Source organism: Hyperolius riggenbachi, chromosome 1 (genome assembly GCF_040937935.1).
Source record: "Hyperolius riggenbachi isolate aHypRig1 chromosome 1, aHypRig1.pri, whole genome shotgun sequence".
Classification (NCBI taxonomy): domain Eukaryota; kingdom Metazoa; phylum Chordata; class Amphibia; order Anura; family Hyperoliidae; genus Hyperolius; species Hyperolius riggenbachi.
The window spans coordinates 300,340,826-300,356,345 of NC_090646.1; the positions used below are offsets into that span (position 1 = coordinate 300,340,826).

The window sequence follows — 15,520 nt, forward strand, 5'->3', positions numbered from 1 at the left end:
CTGCCACTCAAGAAGGATTGGAACCACTGAAGAACTATGCCATCAATGCCGCAGTATTCCTGTAGCCTGTTTATCAAGATGTCATGGTCAACTGTATCAAAGGTTGCAGAAAGGTCTAGCAGTATGAGGATCGAGCACTCTCCTCTGTCTCTTGCCATGAGCAGGTGGTTGCATATTTGGATGAGGGCAGTTTCAGTGCTGTGGTGTTTCCTGAAGCCAGACTGGAATGGGTCATAACTGTTGTTTTGTAGGATTTTGGCTTCTAGCTGGAGGTAGACAGCTTTTTCAATTAGCTTGCCCAGAAAGGGGAGGTTAGAGACAGGTCTGTAGCTGGTCATTGCATCTGGGTCCAGGGAGGGTTTTTTGAGGAGAGACCTGATGATTGCTTCCTTCAGTAAAGCAGGAAATTTCCCTGATTTTAAGGAACAGTTAATATTTTTTAGGAATACCGGTACGAACAGGTCGGGGCAGTTCAACATGAACTGTGTTGGGCCAGGATCCAGGTCACAGGTAGTTAGGCGGACGTGAAGGAGGATGCTTGATGTGACTTCTTCATCAATTTCTTTGAAGTTTGACCAAGGTGTTATATTGTCTCTGCTAATGGTCTTCGGCGCTATATTAGGCTCAGATGCTCTAAGTTGGATGGCGGACCTTATAGCGGAGACTTTGTCTGTGAAGAAATGGGCAAATTGGTCACAGAGGTCCTTTGAAGACTCGATATTAAGTTTTTGAAATGCCGGGTTGCAGAGTTTTTCCACTGTGCGGAACAGTTGGGCTGGTTTGTTAACTGCATTTGCAATCTCTTGTGATAGAAAGGATGATTTTTTTTCCCATGATTACCTTTTGGTAGCTCTTCAAGTGGAGGATTAAGGCATGTTTGTCTTCTGGGGACTGAGATTTGCACCACAGTCTCTCAAGTTTACGGCCTTGTCTTTTCAGCTCTTTTATAGCGTTATCAAACCACTGTGCATGATGGTGTGGAGTAAGATATTTGGTGCGCAGAGGAGCAATGGTCTCAAAGGTGGAGGACACACATTTGTTGTATTTAAACACCAGAGTATCAGGGTCCAAGCTGGAGTCAGTCAATTCATCAAAGCTAATAACATAACATCTGAGAAATTGCTCCAGGGACTGGTTAACTCTCTCGGTCTGGCCATTGGTCTGTGGGTGGTAGCCAGATGAGAATGCAAGGTCCATATCCAGCTGATGGCAAAAAGCTTTCCAAAATTTTGATACAAATTGGACTCCCCGATCTGACACTACATTTTCAAGAATGCCATGCAGCCGGAAAACGTGCTGGATGAAGAGATCAGCCAACTCCTGGGCCGAGGGGAGTCCTTTTAATGGAACAGAATGGGCCATCTTACTGAATCTATCTACTACCACCCAAATGACTGTCTTGCCCTCAGACCTGGGGAGTTCTCCTACAAAATCCATGGACAGATGAGTCCATGGTTCACTTGGCACTGGCAAGGATTGTAACGTACCCACAGGTGCCTGACGAGAAGGCTTACTCCTAGCACATACTGCACATTCCCTCACAAACTCCTTACAATCTGTTGCTAATGTAGGCCACCAAGCGCATCTGGCCAGCAAATCCTGAGTTCTGGTGGCCCCAGGATGACCTGCATTCTTATGAGAATGAAACAGATGTAAGAGTTGCAGACGAAAAGGTAGTGGTACAAACATCACCCCCTCGGGCTTCCCCTCTGGAACATCCTGTTGGTAGGGACTCAAAGTGACTGTCCAATCTTTCCGGGTCTCGGTAGCTGCCAGGACTACCCTCTGAGGTAGAATGGTCTCAGAGGCTGAGGGCTGTACTGTCTCGGGCTCGAAACACCTGGACAAGGCGTCAGCTTTGATGTTGTTACTACCTGGGGTATACGTTATAACAAATCTGAATCTTGAAAAGAACAAAGACCACCGGGCTTGACGAGGGCTAAGTCTCTTGGCGCCCTCTATGTACTCCAGGTTTTTATGATCTGTATAAACTGTGATAGTATGCTCTGCACCTTCTAGCCAATGTCGCCATTCTTCAAAAGCTAATTTAATAGCTAAAAGCTCCCGGTTTCCAATCTCGTAGTTTTTCTCTGTGGGTGAAAACCTACGAGAAAAGTAAGCGCATGGGTGAAGTTTGCCCTGCAAATCAGAGCGCTGAGACAATACAGCCCCCACCCCAACCTCTGAGGCATCGACCTCCACAATAAAGGGGAAGGTGACATGCACATGTCTTAAAATGGGTGTAGAACAGAACAGTTTTTTCAGTGTAGAGAAAGCAGAATGTGCCTCTGCTGACCAGTGGTAAGTATCAGCACCCTTCTTGGTGAGACTGGTGAGAGGTGAGATCACTGATGAGTACCCCTTTATAAATCTCCTGTAGTAGTTGGCAAAGCCCAAAAATCTTTGGAGTGCCTTCAATCCCACAGGCTGAGGCCACTCCAAAACAGCAGAGACTTTTCCTGGATCCATGGAGAGGCCAGACGTAGAGATAATGTACCCCAGGAAAGCAACGGAGGTTACCTCGAAGAGGCATTTTTCCAGTTTAGCGTAAAGTGAATTCTGTCTTAATTTCATTAACACAAACTTAACATGTCTTCAATGTTCCAACAGATTGGAAGAGAAGATCAGTATGTCGTCCAGATATACTAAGACGAACTTCCCCAACACCTCCCTGAATACCTCATTGATCAACTCCTGGAAGACGGCCGGAGCGTTACACAACCCAAAGGGCATCACCAGATACTCGTAGTGCCCATTGGGTGTGTTGAAGGCAGTCTTCCATTCTACACCATCTCTAATTCGAACTAGGTTGTATGCGCCTCTTAAATCTAGTTTAGAGAAAATCTTGGCGTTGTTAACCTGAGTGAACAAATCATCAATCAGGGGCAATGGATAACAATTTTTCACTGTAATCTTGTTCAAACCTCGATAATCAATGCAGGGACGAAAGCCTCCATCCTTTTTTTTTTTTACAAAAAAGAATCCTGCCCCTGCTGGTGAACGAGAGGGACGGATGAAACCCTTGGCCAAGTTCTCTTTGATGTATTCCTGCATTGCCACTTTCTCAGGCCCAGATAGATTATAGAGGAGACCCCTTGGAGGCATACAACCAGATCTTAAAATCGATGGGACAGTCGAAGGTACGGTGAGGGGGAAGTTTATCTACCGATTTAGGACAGAATACATCAGCAAATTCTGCGTACTGAGTTGGCACACCTCTATCCTGAATCTTGGTGTTTCCTACGGTTACTTTCACTAAACAGTGATGATGACAATGGGTAGACCAGCTCGTTAGCTGACCTGAAGCCCAGTCAATCTGAGGGGAGTGAATTTGTAACCATGGCATGCCAAGAATAATGGTGAAGGTTGTCATATGCAGGACCAGAAACTGTAAACTCTCTTTGTGTAGTACCCCAACATTACATATCAACTCAGGGGTTCGAGAAAGGGGTTGTCTACTTTGCAGAGGAGAGTCATCTACAGCAGTGACCAAAAGCTGTTGGTCTAACGGGAGTAAGGGAATCCCCAAATTCTTTGCAAACTCGTAGTCTATAAAGTTAGCCGCTGAACCAGAGTCTAGAAAAGCTTCAGTGGGAACAGTCTGACTCTCCCATGTGATAGAGCAGGGAAGGAGCAGACGATTACTGTTTAGAGGTAATGACTGCGCGCCTAGGGTATTACTGCTGACTACACCTAGGCGGCAGCGTTTCCCGACTTTTTAGGACAATTCTGTACCTTATGACCCTCCTCTGCACAGTACAAACAGAGTTGTTCTGTTTTCCTGCGATTCTTTTCCACCTGTGTCAATCTTGAATGTCCAATTTGCATTGGCTCTGGCGGAGGCGGCACAGGTGGAGGAGAGGGGTAGGAGACATATCTTACAGTATTCTTACCCCGGGTTTGTTTTTGATAGCGTAAACGGCGATCAACCCGTACTGCTAAAGAGATTGCCTCATCAATAGATTTCAGTTCAGGATGTCCCAACATCAAATCAGAAACTGCATCTGATAAACCTGACAAAAAGCAGTCTAACAATGCAAATGTCCCCCACCTAGCTGACACAGCCCACTTCCTGAATTCAGCTGCGTAAACTTCTACCGCCTCTTTACCCTGACGCAAAGTCTTAAGCTTCCGCTCAGCGGTGGAAGCAATGTCCGGATCATCATAAATTATGGCCATAGCCTTAAAAAATTCCTCAACTGATGACAAAGCCTCATGCCCTGCCTGGAGGCTATATGCCCATGTTTGTGAGTCCCCTGACAAAAGGGTCTTTATAAAAGTAATTCTCTGTGCCTCAGTTCCCAAAAAAATAGGTCTTAACTCAAAATAAGACAATACTCGATTTCTAAAGTTCTGAAAGTCAGATCTATGCCCAGAAAACCTATTGGGTACAGACATACGCAAGTCAGTAACAGGAGGAGATCGCACTGCATTTACAGCCGTTTGGAGGACTTGTATGGACCCAGACAAAGCGGTGATCTGGGTCTATTGGCCATCCAACACCCTGATGAAATTCTCCACCGAGGTGGTTAGTCCATCAATACAGCTGTTGAGTGCATCCATTTTGTTTTTTAGGTCTGCCATTCGGTAACGATCGGTGTCAGCACACAGAGAGTATCTGATTATTGATGATCTGCAGTATCACCAACAATACAGATGTATACTTGATTATGGATGATCTGCAGAATCACCAATAATACAAGTATGACTATCCTCTGGACACCTAATGAAGTGTAAGTGCTTGGTGCAACTGTAAGGCTATCTCCCGTGGAGCGAGAGACACAGATACTACTACAGCCAGTGACCACCTGAGGAGCAGGTGGCCTCTGGCTGTGCAGGGACTATCTCTTTAAGAGGAGGAGATAGAGATAATCTTGCAGCCAGTGATTCCCTGATGGACTGGAAATCAGACTGTACTGCTGCCAAGGATTCCCAGATGGATTGGGAATCAGACTGTACTGCAGCCAGTGGACTCCTATGGGGTAGAGGCCACTGGCTGAACTGCAGGAAGGACTCTCTGAGGAGCAGCTAACTGAGACCTGGTGGATTAGTGTCATGGGTAGACTGATCACTCGAGGGATGAGTGACAGTCAGAATGGTCAGACAGGCCAGGTCGGCAACACACGAGCAGATAAGGTACAGAGACAGAAGGCTGATTCGGTAACTGGGTACAGGCAAGGTTGGCAACTGGTAGACAGATAGGCAGAGGTACCGAATCAGAAAGCAAGAGAGAGGTCAACAGAGCCAGAGGTCACAACAGATATCAAGCACAATCCTAGTCTGAGGTGTGAGGTCCTTGGTCTCGACACCCGGGAACTAGTCTACAGAATAACACAGTATCCTATGCTTGGGTGTGAGGTCCTTGGTCTCAACACCCTGGAACTGGTCTAAAGTATAACACAGTAATGACACAGTAATCCTATACTTGGGTGTGAGGTCCTTGGTCTCAACACCATGGAACTGGTCTAAAGTATAACACAGTAAAACACAGTAATCCTATGCTTGGATGTGAGGTCCTTGGTCTCAACACCCTGGAACTGATCTAAAGTATAACACAGTGATGACAAAGTAAACATCAAGAGCGGAATCTGGCTAAGTGTGAATTCTCAGTTTCAACTGGTTCTAACACACTGTAGGATCTGACTGAGATCACTGTAGGATCTGAGTGCTCACACGTAAGTATTCGCAACGGCAGACAACCAGCAACTGACAAGCAAGATCTATATATACTACAGCGCTCCGCAGCGCCGCCCCCAGCCACTCAGCCAATCAGGAGTTCCGCTGGGATCAGCTGATCATCCTGATCAGCTGATACCTCTCCTGCTGGCATAAAGGTCCTGTCTTCTGGCGCACGCGCGCATAGCTCTCCATCTGTGTGCACTAGAAGGCCCAGGCAAAGCAGACACATGTTGCTGTGCGGAAACCGCCGGTCTGAACGCGGAGACAGCCGCCCCGCCACCAGACCACGCGGCGGCATCTCCGCTATTCATTACAGTTGTACTTGTTTCTCTGCATGAATGCCTTAGTGGACTTTGAGCAGTGTTTAGGGTCGTTGTCTTGTTGAAAGATCCAGCCTCGGCACAGCTTCAGCTTTGTCACTGATTCCTGGACATTGATCTCCAGAATCTGCTGATACTGAGTGGAATCCATGCGTCCCTCAACTTTGACAAGATTCTCAGTCCCTGCACTGGCCACACAGTTCCACAGCATGATGGAACCACCACCATATTTTACTGTAGGTAGCAGGTATTTATCTTGGAATGCTGTGTTGTTTTTCCTCCATGCATAACGCCACTTGTTGTGCCCAAATAAATCAATTTTAGTTTCATCAGTCCACAACACCTTATTCCAAAATGAAGCCGCCTTGTCCAAATGTGCTTTAGCATACCTAAAGGGGCTCTGTTTGTGCTGTGGGTGGAGAAAAGGCTTCCTCTGCATCACTCTTGCATACAGCATCTCCTTGTGTAAAGTGCGCCGAATGGTTAAACGATGCACAGTGCTTCTGTCTATCAGAGATTTTTCTTGGTCTGTAACTTCAAACCTTAACTTGAACTGAGCCTGTGGTCTTCCATTTCCTCAATATGTTCCTAACTGTCGAAACAGACAGCTGAAATCTCTGAGACAGCTTTCTGTGTAATTCCCCTAAACCATGATGGTGAACAATCTTTGTCTTCAGGTCATTTGAGAGTTATTTTGAGACCCCTATGTTGCTACTCTTCAGAGAAAATTAAAAGAGGAGGGAAACTTACAATTGACCCCCTTAAATACTCTATCATAATTGGATTCACCTGTGTATGTAGGTCATGGGTCACTGAGCTTACCAAGCCAATTTGAGTTCCAATAATAACAATAATAACAGTGCACAAATTTATGCACCTGCCTAATTTTATTTAAACAATTATGGTGCACTTTCTGTAAATCCAATAAACTTCATTCCCCTTCTCAAATATCACTGTGTGTGTCTCCTATATGATATATTTAACTGAAATTTTTTTTATCGTAACAACCAACGATTTATACAGCAAAATAATGATGATTAACAAGGTTGCCCAAACTTTCGCATCCCACTGTATTCACTTAGAAATTATTTAGTCAGTGTTCGCCCATTGTAAAATCTTTCCTCAGGCTGGTTTACATTTTGAAAATAATCACAACTGGCGACATCTAATTCTATGCACAGAGGAAGATACTGCTTGCTTGGCAGTTGGAAGCAGCTGTTATTTCCTACAATGCAATGAGGTTCACATACAGGGAACTGTTAGGACCATGGTCATGATGACATCACACTGTGGGAGGGGTTACAGCACAATATCAGCCATACAGATGTTCTTGATGATCTATTTGAGATAAAGATTTCTCGTGAAAAAGGTGTATCAGCTACTGATTGAGATGAAGTTAAAGTTCCTCTTTAACTACTTAAGGACCATGGTAATTGAAATCTACGCCGCTTGGTGGGCATCTGGCTGGCAGGGCGTAGATTTCAATCACCGCTGCACTGCGCATCCGCCGTTTCCGTCGCTCCCAACCGCACGTGCCGCTCAACCCCGACGTCTCTCGCAGCAGCTCTCTAGCTCTGCCTGTCTCTATGTCGGCAGAGCCACGTGAGTCAGTCAGTAGCCGATTTCAATGGCTCCTGGCCGTGTCTATCAATGTAAGCCACTCCCATTGGCTTACATTGATAGACCGGGTCAGGAGCCAATGAAAGCGGCTCCTGACCGGCTCACATGACTCTGCCGTCATAGAGATTGCAGAGTTGATGTCAGGAGGACCCCGGCGTGCGGCGGTGATGGTGATTGCGGCGGGTATGAGCGGCGATTCGTCAGGATTCCGCCGTTATTATACCAGCGGTCTCTGGTCTTTAAGGGGGCAGAGACCGCTGGTATTTACATATAGTTATTTGGGTTGAAAAATGACAAACGTCCATCGAGTTAAACCCCCCCCCCCCAAAAAAAACCCACCCTGCCCCCTCACATATCCCTGTTGATCCAGAGGAAGGCGAAAAAACCCTTACCCCAGATGGCAATCAGATAAAATCCCTGGATCAACACCACTGGGCATTACCTAGTAATTATAGCACTGCTAACAGTGACCCATTTTGAATAATATCCATTGACCACAACTCTTTGTTTTCTGTCCATTAGCCAGTTCCCTATCCATGCACACAGATTCTTCCCCAGTCCTTGCATCCTCAACTTTTGCACCAGACTTTTGTGGGGAACAGTGTTGAAGGCCTTTGCAAAGTCCAAGTATATCACATCTAAAGCATTCCCAATATCCACATTAGAGTTCACTACCTCCTAAAAGCTGAGCATATTAGTCAAACAGGACCTGTCTTTAGTAAACCCATGCTGATGTTGAGTTATAAGGTAATTTTTATACAATGAAGTCTTGTATAGTATCTCTTAGTAACCCCTCAAATAGTTTGCACACAACTGATTTTAAAGGGAAGGCTCATGGACAATAAAAAAAATAATCCAAATCCACTTACCTGGGGCTTCCTCCAGCCCATGACAGGCAGGAGGTGCCCTCGGCGCTGCTCCGCAGGCTCCCGGCGGTCTCTGGTGGCCAGGTCGGGCTTCTTCTGCGCTCCATTATGCGTTTCACATCGGACGTCCTGCGGGCTGTACTGCACAGGCTCAGAACTACTGAGCCTGCGCAGTACAGCCCGGAGGACGTCCGATGACGTCAGCGCGCCGGCGTGAAACGCATAATGGAGCGTAGAAGAAGCCTGACCTGGCCGCCAGCCTGGCAAGGTCGGGTTGGCCACCGGAGACCACCAGGAGCCTGCGGAGCGGCACCGAGGGCACCTCCTGCCTGCCACAGGCTGGAGGAAGCCCCAGGTAAGTGGATTTGGATTTTTTTTTTAATTGTCCCTAAACCTTCCCTTTAACCCATTCACGTTCCGTCGTTTTCACTTGAGAAATGTTCACCTCCCATTCATTAGCCTATAACTTTATCACTACTTATCACAATAAACTGATCTATATCTTGTTTTTTCCGCCACCAATTAGGCTTTCTTTGGGGGGTACATTTTGCTAAGAGCCACTTTACTGTAAATGCATTTTAACAGGAAGAATAAGAAAAAAACAGAAAAAATCATTATTTCTCAGTTTTCAGCCATTATAGTTTTAAAATAATACATGCCTCCATAATTAAAAGTCACGTATTGTATTTGCACATATGTCCCGGTTATTACACCGTTAAAATTATGTCCCTATCACAATGTATGGCGATAATATTTTATTCGGAAATAAAGGTGCATTTTTTCCGTTTTGCATCTATCACTATTTACAAGTTTAAAATAAAAAAATATAGAAATATATCATCTTTACATTGATATTTAAAAAGTTTAGACCCTTAGGTAAATAGAGTGACGCATCGGGGAGGGAACAGCCAGAAAAAGCAAAGCTTCCGAGAGAAGCTGTCGCTTTTTCAGCGGGGGAGAGGAATCAGTGATCGGGCACCGTAGCCCGATTCACTGATTGCCTGGCTAACGAACCGCGGGCCGGGATGGCATGCACGCGCGCGATCGGCCGTGGTAGCGCGCATGGTTCCTGGACGTAGTTTCTACGTCCAGGAACCAAAATAGGTTAAGCTTACAGGTCTATAATTTCCCGGATCTGATTTTTTGCCCTTCTTAAATAATGGGAAAACGTTGGCTGTACGTCAATCTGTACGTCAATCTACTGGAACTCTGCCAGTTTGAAAGAGAGTCACAAAAGATAAGATAAAGGGGTTTATCGATCACTGAACTTAATTCCCTTAGGACCCGAGGCTGGATGCCAACCGGGCCAAGTGCCTTGTCTATTTTTAATTTATTTAGTCTTGCCTTCACTTTTTCCTGCAAGTGTTTAATATTACATTTTGAAGATTGAGACTCTTCTGCATCTGTAATTTGCAACAGTGCTGTTTCCTTTGTGAAGACAGAAGCAAAGAAAGCATTTAATAACTCTGCCTTACCTTGGTCATCCACCATTGAGATCCCACCCTTATCCTTTAGGAGTCCAATACAGTTAACCTTTATTTTTTTAGAGTTTATGTACTTGTAAAACTTCTTTGGGTTAGATTGGATATCTCTAGTGGTTAAGGTACATACTGTTTGCTCATCTTTGGAAAATCATCAACACACCATAGCTCTCTTTACATCATTTTATTATATGACATAATAATAAATCCCTACCTGGAAAGACGGCAGTTACGAGTCATTACATAGGTTCCAGTGTAAATCATGTCACAATATACAGAATTATTGGTGAAATCTGATTCTAAGACTTGAAAATTGGGATTCACTGTGACCTTAAATAAAAAAAAATATGACTTGTACCATATGATTTTCAAAAAAACATAAATATTCATATACTAACACATATATTCTCCACTTACTTTGAGAACATACTTCCCTGGTGAAACATCACTGATATCTATCCACTGACAGTCAATATTGGCATGATATATATCATAACAACCTGGGCTCAGCCCCTGAAAAATAGAAATACAATAATTATCATTGGTAACAGACTTTGAGCTTAAATCTGAGGAAATAAAACAACATTTTTGTTTAGAGAATATCCACTATAGATAATTAATCGCAATATGGGCAAAAGATAAAAGATAGAAATCATATGCTTTATGGTATTATGGCAACCCGCACATTCAAGGCCAGATTTGTACTTTTTACCACCCAAAGCCGACTGTCACAACCCATCCCCCTGACTAACAGCATATCAACCAACACGCTTTCCTCCCCCCTTCAGTATATTTAAGCAAATGACCCCCCACTTCTGTATAGGTAGCCAGATGCTACTCCTCCCTCCTTGCCTCCCTGTAGATAGCCAAGTGCTTCTCCTCTCACCCTGTAGATAGCCAAATGCTTCTCCTCCCTATTTCCCTGTAGATAGCCAAAGGCTTCTCCCCTTACCTCCCTGTAGATAGCTAGAAGCTTCTCCCCCCCTCCCTCCCTGTAGATGACCAAAGGCTTCTCCCCCTCCCTCCCAGCAGATAGCCAGATGCTTCTCCCCCCTCCCTCCCTGTAGATAGCTAAATGCTTCTCCACCCTCCCTCCCTGTAGATAGCCAAAAGCTTCTCCCCATCCCTCACTGTAGATAGCCAGATGCTTTTCCCCTCTCCCTCCCTGTAGATAGCCAGATACTTCTCCCTCCTCCATCCCTGTAAATAGCCAAATGTGTCTCCCCTCTTCCTTCCCATAGCCAAATGCTTCTCCTCCCTCCCTCCTTGTAGATAGCCAAATGCTTCTCCCCCTCCCTCCCTGTAGATAGCCTGATGCTTCTGCCTTACCTCCTGATAGCCAAATACTTCTCTCCCTCCCTCCCTGCAGATAGCCAGATGCTTCTCCCCCTCCTTCCCTGTAGGTAGCCAAATGCTTCTCACCCATCCCTCCCTGTTGATAACCAGATGCTTCTCCCACCTCCCTGTAGATAGCCAGATGCTTCTCCCACCTCCCTCCCTGTAGGTAGGCACTCACCTCCCGCTCACCTAGAGCACCGAATTTTCACTGTGGGTAGGCAGATGCTTCTCCTGCCATCACACCAGCTTCTCCTACTCATCTCCCCAATCGTCTCTCACGTAGAAAGGGTCTGCTTTCCCTCTTGCTGTCTCCATCAGCTGTGGCTGTATCCCTCTCTCTCCAGCCAGCGTCTCTCACATATAACTTGCCGGCATGTTACCGGGGAGTCACATGATAGGAAACACTGGCTGGAGAGAGAGATACAGCTGCAGCTGACGGAAACAGCGAGAGCGGAAGCTTCAGTGTTGGATACTATCGGGGAGATGAGTAGGAGAAGCTGGTGTGGCGGCAGGAGAAGCAAATGCTTACCCACAGTAAGGCTTCAGCGATGGAGGCCAGCGGGAGGTGAGTGGCAGGCAGCTACAGTTTGTTAAATTCGTGACTCCGTAGCCGCTTTTGGCCGTTGCTATTTCCCACTCGCACAAACTAATGCAGGATGGCCGCAGCGTAATGATTGGGTGTGATTTTGTTGCCCAGTCGCCCCTTAGGCCATAACCTATGTGGCCTAGTCAGAGATCCGACCCTGCGCACATACCATCAAAGGAATCCCAGTAGGCCAGTATTTAAGAGTTAGAAGGAATTGCTCAGACAAGGTAGGCTTCTGTTGGGCTGCTTGTCTGAGAACATGTTTTAAGGAAATGGAATATTGTGACAGACATCTGTTGAATGCATATAAGCAAGCTAGTGCCAGTGCTAGTAAGCCTATGTCAGGAGGAGGTTTTACTAACAGATCCAGGACCAATAACCCACAGAGATTTTGCACTAAATTTAATGCGCAGCACCGAGAAGTGTCACACATTATTGAGTGCCATTGGCACATTCTCACAAACGATGCCAAGTTGGGTGGAATTGTTTCTGATATACCAAGCTTTTCATTTAAAACATGCTTCTTCTTTTGGAGATCATGTAGTAAGTAGCCACCTAGTTGATAGTGACTCTCAACATATAAGTGCCCATGACCTTACTGTTTAAGTGCAATGGCTATTCAATGTGCCGTTATGTGTCTGTGGAGCGTAGTGTCAGGCTACTGGATGGTAGAGAATAGAGATTAGGTTTTGCCACATTTTGTCAACTGTGCAACAGTTTTGGTAGTATACTTGCTACTGTGCCATGTGGTGCCTTTTACATAGGCAAAATTAATGTGAACTTAGGTCTCATATTTCTGAGCATGTTGGCAGTGGTTAAAGCAGACCTGAACTAAGAATTTTCTCTCTGCTGTAAAAAATATGCAATATCATAATAAGCTTTAAAGAAAAACATTTCTAATACAAATCCTGCAATAAATCTGCAGTTTTTCTACTTCCTGCTTTCATGGAAGCAGACATATTGTTCACATCCTGTGTTTACCAATTAGCTTCTCTGCCGTGGCAGTCAGCTGACACAGGTGGGAGATCAAACTACAACTTGTGATTAGTCACAGATGAGGGGGGATTAGACAGGCTAAACCTGAACTCTTGCACAGGACAGAAGAAAAACCAAAATTAGCTTACCTGGTAATGCTGTTTTTAATAACCCTCCAGGACAGGTGCTACATATGAGATATGGGCTCCGCCCTCAACAGGAAACACAAAGAACTAGCTCTCTATAAGTTCCACCCCTCAGTATCCACCTGCCAGTACGTTCCAATTAACTGTCCTGATACCGATTCTTCTTTCAAACAATTTAACAAAAAACTTGCATGTACATAAACATCCGTATAAACACACAGAAATATATGCTTCAGTCAATATTATACATAAATATATATATATCAAAATGGGTGGGTCACCTGTCCTGGAGGGTTATTAAAAACAGCATTACCAGGTAAGCTAATTTTGGTTTTTTCAAATAACCCTCCAGGACAGGTGCTACATATGAGATGATATGCAATAAATACCAACCTCAGGGCGGGACAACAGCCTGAAGAACTTTTCTTCCAAATGCCTGTTCTTCTGCTGATAAGCCCAGTCGGTAATGCCTAATGAAGGTGTTCACGGATTTCCAAGTTGCTGTCTTGCAGATATCCGCCGCTGTTGCTCCAGCTCTATAAGCCCAGGAAGTTGCCACTGACCCTGTTGAGTGAGCGGTTACCTCTCTAGGACTTTGAACTCCTTTCGATTTGTAACTGACAAACAAAAAAACTAATAACTAGAGGTTCTAATGCTAACCTCTCATCCGAGTATAGTGATAAGGCTGCCACTTGGATCTTTAGGGTACTCAATGCTAGATTTTTGTCAACGTATTCTTGCAAAAATCCTAACACTGTAGCGAGCTTATTGGATCGGAGTCCTGTCTTTCTCTTCCATTGACAAAAAGTTTTCCAATAGTTTTGATATATTGCTCTAGTGACTTTCTTTCTACTTTTAATTATATTCTATTAACCCTCTATCTTTTAAGATCTTCCTTTCAGAAACCAAGCTGTCAATCGAAGATTCGGAATCTGAGTCCATTTCCCTTTTCTTTTTGAGAAGGTATAGTCTGTCTGTTAATGGCATTGGTCTGTCCACCAGCATCAACTTAATCATTGGATACAAGATTATTTTCAGCCAATCTGGTTCAATTAATATTAGATACATTGTTATCGATTTCAGCTTCTGTAATACTATTGGTAACAGCGGTATTGGAGGAAATGCATAAGATATTTGATAATCCCACATTTGAGCCAAGGCATCTACTCCCGAAGCGCCTCTTGGGTCTAGAGAGAAAAACTGGCGGCACTGAGTATTCTCCAGATTGGCGAATAAATCGATCCGTGGTTGTCCCTACTTTTTCGCTAACAACTTGAACACTTCAGGACTTAGCATTAGATTGATAGTCTCTTCCCGCTGAACAGATCCACCATGTTGCTTAATGAACCCTTTAGGTGAACCACTGAGATCGATTGAAGATTGTTCTCCGCCCAATCTAGCAGCTGCAGTATCAAATCAAGAAGTTGTGATGACCTGGTACACCCTTGTTTGTTTACATACATCACTACTGTTATATTGTCTGACCTGATCTTGACCCTGCTGGTCTTTTAACCTGTATTTTGCATGGTCTAGGGCTCTCTTCACTCCCAGATGCTCTCCGAAATTTGAAGATTAATCTGCTTTGACCAAGTTCCTTGTAGATATATCCCATCTATGTGGGTTCTCCCAAGAATACTTGCGTCTGTTAACACTTTTGTCATCTGAAACTACCATAGTCGTCCCCGAGTGACATTGTCTGCTATTATACACCAACTGAGTGATTGTTTCAACCGTGTTGGAATAGACACCATGCGGTTTAAAGCTGCATGACTTACTTTCCAACTGCGCAGGAGCCGTTGTAATATTCTCACGTTTCAATCAAGGATGGTCGTAGTCAGCCAACTTCGCTACGCTGGAACTACACATGGTTTTACTCAATTACACTTCAACAAACTACGGCTGCGAATATCAAATATTCGTTTTGTATGCATCACGTAGACTATGCATTAAAATTACGCAATTACGCGTAGTGTGAAGCATAGTGTGTGCGGATGCTTGTGCTTATATGCAGAAAATTTTACGCATTTCTCTATAACTGCTTATACCGGGACCTCTTCAATGCATACATTCCCCTTTTCCCTGCGTAAATTTGTAAGCATACAATCGCACGCTGAAAATTAGACGCAAGAAACGCATTCGTAGTTCACTACGCAATACACACATTCACTACGCATAGTGGGCGTAAGCTACGTGTAGCAGTACTTCACTATGCGTAAATTCATCAGCGTTGTTTTGAAAAACTTTACCTATGAACTACCATGCGTAGATGCAAACTATGATGCGTAAATTCACACTGGCGTAGTTTCTGCTCATCCCAGGTTTCAATGCCCAATACACTGGCGGTGCTGTGGATGTCAAAAATCCTATTAGACTCATCACTTGTTTGACTGTTACCATTGATTTTTGCTGGAAATTTTCCACTAAGGCATGAATTTTGCCTAACTTGTCTTGTGGAAGAAATAATTTCTAAGCTATGGAAATTAATTCTGAACCCCAAGAACTGAATAAC

General features: G+C 44.6%; 1 protein-coding gene across 2 annotated transcripts in view; it reads right to left on the minus strand.

The window, feature by feature from the left end:
- The window catches only part of LOC137548783 (protein-lysine 6-oxidase-like), a 244,923-nt gene that overhangs the window by 45,360 nt on the left and 184,043 nt on the right, over window positions 1-15,520 (minus strand). For both annotated transcript variants that reach the window (XM_068271168.1, XM_068271167.1), the window contains exons 5-6: window positions 10,384-10,479; window positions 10,181-10,296 (exon numbers count right to left, since the gene is read on the minus strand). In XM_068271168.1, coding sequence (XP_068127269.1) covers window positions 10,181-10,296; window positions 10,384-10,479 — 212 coding nt within the window. The remainder of the gene's footprint in view (window positions 1-10,180; window positions 10,297-10,383; window positions 10,480-15,520) is intronic.